Source organism: Papaver somniferum, chromosome 8, assembly GCF_003573695.1.
Source record: "Papaver somniferum cultivar HN1 chromosome 8, ASM357369v1, whole genome shotgun sequence".
Taxonomy (NCBI): domain Eukaryota; kingdom Viridiplantae; phylum Streptophyta; class Magnoliopsida; order Ranunculales; family Papaveraceae; genus Papaver; species Papaver somniferum.
The window spans coordinates 45033306-45040008 of NC_039365.1; the positions used below are offsets into that span (position 1 = coordinate 45033306).

The window sequence follows — 6703 nt, forward strand, 5'->3', positions numbered from 1 at the left end:
AGCAACGCGCTAATTGAATCATATCGGGATGCGCAAGAAAAATACGATCCACCAAGCCCTCCAATGACTCATGGTGTCTAACCGTGTAGTTGTATTTGTGTACTAACCATTGTGATTCTTTAATCACCTTTCTTTCATCCCATTCAATTCTTTTGATAGTTGCCTTGGCCGCATAAATTGTAGACAATGAAGAGAGGTTATCCGGGTCGTCCCTTTTGAACTTACTAAGGAGATTGCTAGGTTTAATTCCCCAACTTGTTCTTACTTGTTCGAACTCGTGCGGTTTCAACTTGGCAACTTGACAATGCCCAACAAGAGTTTCCGGATCTTTATGGTTATGCCAACCAACATCAATTCTATTCATTCTCCACATGTCATCGGTTTCTTTGTTCCTCCAAAATATAATCTTGAATGGGCATCCACACTTATTTGACTTCTTCTTGTACACCCTAGTCGTCTTCTTATCATACATATAACCCTTTCTCTTATGACTTGCGTCCGGCGACCCATAACACTCGCATGCCATTTCAAACCGCGTATCTTTTTGTTGGGTGTTTTCACTAGAACGCACATCTCCTCTTTTTCTTTCTCAACGATCCACTTGACCGTGTCGTCTTTTTCCTTCCATTCCAAATCATTAGCGTAATGTGCAGAAGTATCAGGACCCCTAATATTTTGAGCTTGAGGCTGATCCGTCATCGGTACCAATGCAACAATCTACAAAACATTAAAAGTTAGTTGATATGTGTTACCAAAGTCGACAGGGTCGACATATAAAACTGTGCCGACTACAAAATAGTCGGCATGGTAGAAAAAATTTAACAGTGCCGACCGAACTATAGTCGACAGGCTCCAAAAAGATTAAGATGTCGGTGTAAGAATTTTCAAGTCACGACTCCTGTGAAAAAACTGGAAGTCGGCATGGTTCAAATTTTCTACCTTGCCGACATGGATACTATTCACGAAAAGTCGACACGTTGTTCAAATATAAACCACGCCGGCGCTTATGGTCGGCATGATCGACAAGCGTCGACCTTGCCGATCCTGGGAAGCAAAAGTGAAAAAATAAATAAAAATCGATCATTGGCATGGAAAAATCACAATCTTCACCACGTAGGTTGTCTACCTGATAACTTGCAGCTCCATTCTCTTCTTCTGGGTCATTGGATTCTACGTTTGGCTCAAAATATTCATCACTTACATAGCCATCTTGAGTTTGAGGAAAGTAAAAGTGAGGGTCACGCATGTAATCCATTTGATCATGATCTGGTAAATCATCATATAAATACTCATTTATAGGAGGAAAGTTAGAAGACTCACCCCCTCTACTACTTCATTCTACTTCTCTCTCTAAATTATTTCTAAAACCCAACTTATAAATCAGCCAACTAATCTAACTAATTTAACTAATCTAATCATTTCAATTAAATTAGTGTTAATCATTGCAAGGGCAATTTTGCCATTTAGAAAATATAAGGATAATAGGTGGCTTCTTTTACTTCATAATGACCTAGCTTTTGTCTTATTAGGTATACTCCAATTAGTTTGGGTATACCCCAATCAAGTCAGGTTTTTTTTATAATTATTAAATGGTTATATATCGGTAAAAATACATTGCATCATCCACGTCCAATATGTCGGATGCTGGGTCGGATGCGGATGTTAAAATTGAATCTGCCAAACACTGGATGGGGAGGCGAACATGGAACAAATTCGGAGCATGTTCGACCGAGGACGGGGACGAGACTATAAATACTCACCCCACCCGGAACTTAGGCTTAGTTTGGTATTGCTGCAGCTTTTGAAGAAGCACTTTTCTGCTGTGCGTTGTTGTGCTGTGCTGTGAGAAAAAAGCAGTTTGATGTTTGGTAAAATAATAACTAAAGTTAAAGCTGATTAAAAAAGCAGTTAAAGTGTGTTTGGTAAAATATCAAATTCAACCATTGTTGTTGTAGCAAATGACAAAAACAGACATATCTTTGAAAATAGTTTTATTCGATTTTATTGATTTTTTATTTTTATTTTTTTACTATTCAATATAAAAATATATAATATTAAATTTACTAATTATTACTATATTTATGATTGTTAAAAAAATTATTTTACTTAATCACTTTTTAATATATATATATATATATATATATATAAAATTTTCAAATAAAAATTCAATCTAAAATTCATTAAATAATTATTTAATATATATTTTTATTTATTTAATATTTGTTTTTATTTTTATTATTAATAAATGAAATAGTTTGAAAATAAAAAATAATAATATTTAAAGACTAAAATATAAAAAATAAAAAATTGATTGTATATAAGTTTAAGGGTAACTTTTGTCATTTATAAAATAAAGTTGGGACAACAAAGATAAATCAAGCATTAAATTTAGGTGGGACCAAAGCTTATGTTTTTGTAACTTTTAAAACAATCCTGTTAAAGGGGCGGCGGATTCCATTAGAGGGGGCAGTGAATAGGACAAAAAGGGTCACTACATGGTAATTCGAAGTACCCCTAATAAAAAAAACTGAAAATGACTAATTAACCCTTACATAGTTTAGTGTTGATAATCTAGTTTAGTTTTGATAATCAAATTTCACTTATATTAACTCTAAAACAAATCAAAATCAGATTTTTAGAGTTAAAAAAAAAAGTTTAGAGGAGAAGAAAAGAAAAACTTTTGTGATATTTGTGAAACCCTAGATTTTGATTCACTCAACCAAAATGAGTGATTCCAGTGACAAATTTGAGATGGGTAAATCTCTAAATTAGTTCTCATTAGCTTTTTGTCGCTCAAAATTATCTAAAGTACGTAAAAAAAACGAAACTTTTAAAATTTCAGAAGAACTTACGGTTGGAATTTAGCTCGTTACCAACCGTAACTCGCAGTTACGGTTCCAAAAGTATCGAATACCAACCATAACTGGTTCAATTTGGGGTAAACCCAATCGTAATACCAGTTACGGTTGGTAGAATGGCAACATATAGCAACCGTAACAAATTACGATTTTTAACTAATGAATCGGGATCAACCTTAACTAACCTACGGTTGGTAAGGTTATTTGAGTTACAAGTCGTAACTCAAATACGGTTGATAACAGTGATGCAATTATAAACCGTAATAAAAAAAATGAAACATCCAGGACAAATTACGGTTCGTAACTTAAGTAACGATACCAACCGTAAGTAATTTACGGTTTCAAAAAAAAAATCGTAACTGAACATTTTATCTTAAAATCAAGAACTTAAGGTTGGTATTTGAGTTAAATGAACCGTAACATCAACAAAATCTATAGTTACGGTTCCAATTTGAGTTATTACCAACCGTAACTCACATGCAACACAGAAATTTCAATTTCAATTTTGATCCAAAACCCTAATTTTTGATACAAAACTAACTTAAATCATACAAAATAAACTAAACCCTAACTGCGTTTTTCGAAATATAGTTTTCAATCAACGATTATCAATTTTTCAAATCGAGGATGATGAAAATTTCAATTTTAATGGAGGAGGAAAAGAGAAGAGATCTGATTCCATTAGGTTAATTAGTCCATTTAAGGTGAAAAGGGTAATCTAATCAATTTACACTCCTTATAGGACATCCCCTAACCAACTAGAGGGACATTGTTATCACACTTGCCGCCCCTTTAATAGGATTGTTTTAAAAGCTCCTCCTTCCTAGCTTTTGATAATTGAGGATTTTGGAAAGTGATTTGGATAAAAAGCACTTTGATTATTTTTTTACCGAACATCAATTTCAAAAATTATTTACGTATATAGGTTCTGAAAGTGCTTTTCGAACAATAAAAGCATATTACCAAACCCAGCCTTAGTTTCAGAAACTTCTTGGGTTCTCTCTTTTTCGTCTGGTGAGTTCCTTTTTCGTTTTAGATCTATTTCGTTATTAAATTTATCTGTGATAATCCTTCGTGTGGGTTGATTTCATCAGAGTTTTACATGATTTGCACACTGAAGAGTCTTACCTTCTTTTGATTATAACATTGGTTGAAACTTTAATTGTGTAAAAGGGGAAGTATTTTGTAGATCTAAGTAGAAAAATGTTCCGTTGATTTCTAAATCTTCCTCTCTTTTTTTTTTCCGTTGATCTTGTAAAGAGAATATTTTTCCTTTTATGTTCCACCCAGTTCGTGATTGGATTTTTCTTCATCGATTTGGGGGAAAATTTAGGATTCATACTTACAATTCTAAGTACTTACTCTTCGTTTTGTGCACATTTTACAGGATTGTCACTCTTGATATTGGGAGTTGCAGCTTCTGATTGTTCAAATTACGGAGATGTTAATAAGGTATTACGATGAATCACTGGTTTTTGATATTCTCAATATATGTTGGGTAATCTCTGGCTTCTACTTTCTTGAGAAATGAAGTTTTGATTAGTTTCTATTGTTAGTTGCATATCTATCTGTATGATTTATCTTGATATGTACTCCTGTTGTATCTACAGGGGAGGAGAGTCTGGTAAGGCCTTTACAGATAAATGCTCTAGGCAAAATCCGATTATTGCTGCCAGTATTTCTGGTACTCCAAGCAAATTCAACCTCCACTTTGAAGATGATGCCTCGCCAGTGGACCCACTCAGCGATTATCATACAGATGAATTTGAATCTGATGAATATGGTGGTGATGATGATGATGGCGATGACGACGACGACGATGATGATTGGGAAAATCAGAATGTTAAGAAAGAGATAACTGATTACGAGTGGGATGTTTGCGACCTGTCAAAGGTTGATAAAGTATCTGGTATCAAAAGAAAATATGATGATGAAGAAGAAGAGTTTCATGAAACAAGAGATAAGCAGGCTTCTAGGTCTGGAAATGGAAAAGGCATTGATGATATTCCACTAACTGGAAGTAATGTGAGTAATCCATGTGTTGTTGATGATGAACAAAGTAAGTTATTTGACGGCAACAGAGAAACAATATCTAGTATCAAATGTAATGCAAGTAATTATGAAGAAGAGTCCCGTGAGACAAGGGATAAGCAGCAGCAGTTGGTGGTTAATGAGTCTGGAAAAGGAAAAGAGGATGTTGATGAGAGGTATAACGTTCACATTTACGGTTATTATCGTAAGAGTAGACCAGATGGTGGATATGGAATTATTTTACAGGACAAGCCCAGAAAACCAGTAGTTGCTTACTATGGGTTTTCTAAAGGAGGATCATATCTTTATTACCTTCTGATGGGAATGAAGAGAAGCTTAGAGATTGCAAATGAATGGGGACTTGCGGAAGTTAAGTGGTCAATCAATTCACAAAGAGTTAATCACCACCTTAGCTTCCTTTTCAATGATCCCGACATGCTAAATAGCTTATTTCATTCCCAACATGATGTTTGCAAGAGGTGTTTGAGAAATCAAATGGGTTTGACTATTGCAAGTTTCAAGCAAGTGTTTCCAGTTATTGAAGATATTATAAAGCTGCAGTATAAAATCAAGTTCAAATATACATATGACTGTTCTAAAGTACGCAATGAAGCTGCGTATTATTTGGCAGAATGTGGAGCAAAAAAACTTGAGAAGATGAAACCGGGTGGAAGTTTGCATAAGGTGCAAGAAGTTAAGATGATGGACAACGAATTTCCCGAGCGGCTGAAATCTATTGTACTGGGAGATGAGAAATTGTTTGCATACGTGTAACTGTGGAAGTGCTTGCGTTCAAAATAGCGGTCAGAATTTGGGATCCCATTGGGCCATACCGGATACGGTGGAAAATCCCTTTCGGCAGGAAAATATACAAGATATTTTTTATTTAGGTGACTATCCCATAAAATTCCCTATATACTGTAAACTGAAAGACATCTCGATTCATCTCAAAACCCTCATCAACCTATCCTCGGTTTCGAATATGTGGCCACTAACCTTTTTTTTTTTTTTGGTGACTTAAAATGGCAAATTTTATAAAAGAGAAGCTCTAGTCACCATAGAGGTGATAGGATACTAATGACAAAGTTACAGGTTTACAGCATCCCAACTAGAAATCAAGTTTAACCAGTGCCAACTTGCAAGTATAACTTCAAGAACTCAAATCAATCTACTTCTATTGGTAGAAGTTCTCATTGTTTTGGGGTCGAACAGTGTGTTGGGGAAATCATTTTTCCGACGAAATTGATTTCCTAAATGTGAAAACTGAAGTAAACAAAATCTGGAGAAGACATAGGAATGTCATAATCTAGAGTATGTCCTTGGCTTGGGACCAATATCAGGTGTTAACTGAGAATTTTCTTTTAAGGTTGTAATATCCTTGAGGAATTACACTGCTCTTGATATACGAGAAAACGACGAGCCGCTGTTCTGACCCGGCCACCATCGGTATCCGACCAGTCGTTTTCTTTTTTACAACCTTAAAAGAAAATTCCTTGAGGATATTCAGGAGCAATGTAATTCCTTGAATGAGTGTGTTGATATTGCCAGAGAAAGATTCAACAGCTTCACAGAACCCACGCTCTTTATTCAGGAGATTGATTGAGTTCATCATATGCATAGTGAGAATACTTCTCTTGGACGTCTTTTTTCTGACAGGCTTGATCCTCAATGATCTGAGATAGTCACAACAGCTCCTAGTGAAATCCTCATTTGGTCTTAATTTTGTACCATTTTCTCAGGTAAATATATCCTTAGAACCTAAAGATATATTCATACATATGGATTCGGAAGAATAAACTAAGGAGTTCTCCTTT

At 34.9% G+C, this 6703-nt stretch overlaps 1 protein-coding gene across 2 annotated transcripts; it reads left to right on the forward strand.

The window, feature by feature from the left end:
- Positions 1-3786: 3786 nt before the first annotated feature.
- LOC113301317 (serine/threonine-protein kinase rio2-like) lies at positions 3787-5870 on the forward strand. 2 transcript variants are annotated; one of them, XM_026550086.1, is made up of 3 exons: positions 3787-3872; positions 4246-4310; positions 4469-5870. In XM_026550086.1, the coding sequence occupies exons 2-3, from the start codon at positions 4300-4302 to the stop codon at positions 5661-5663; spliced, it is 1206 nt and encodes a 401-aa protein (XP_026405871.1). In that variant the 5' UTR covers positions 3787-3872; positions 4246-4299; the 3' UTR covers positions 5664-5870. The 2 variants fall into 2 exon arrangements, with proteins under 2 accessions (XP_026405871.1, XP_026405870.1); XM_026550085.1 differs by lacking the exon at positions 3787-3872 and having other exon boundaries at positions 3914-4310.
- The last annotated feature ends 833 nt before the right edge of the window (positions 5871-6703 follow it).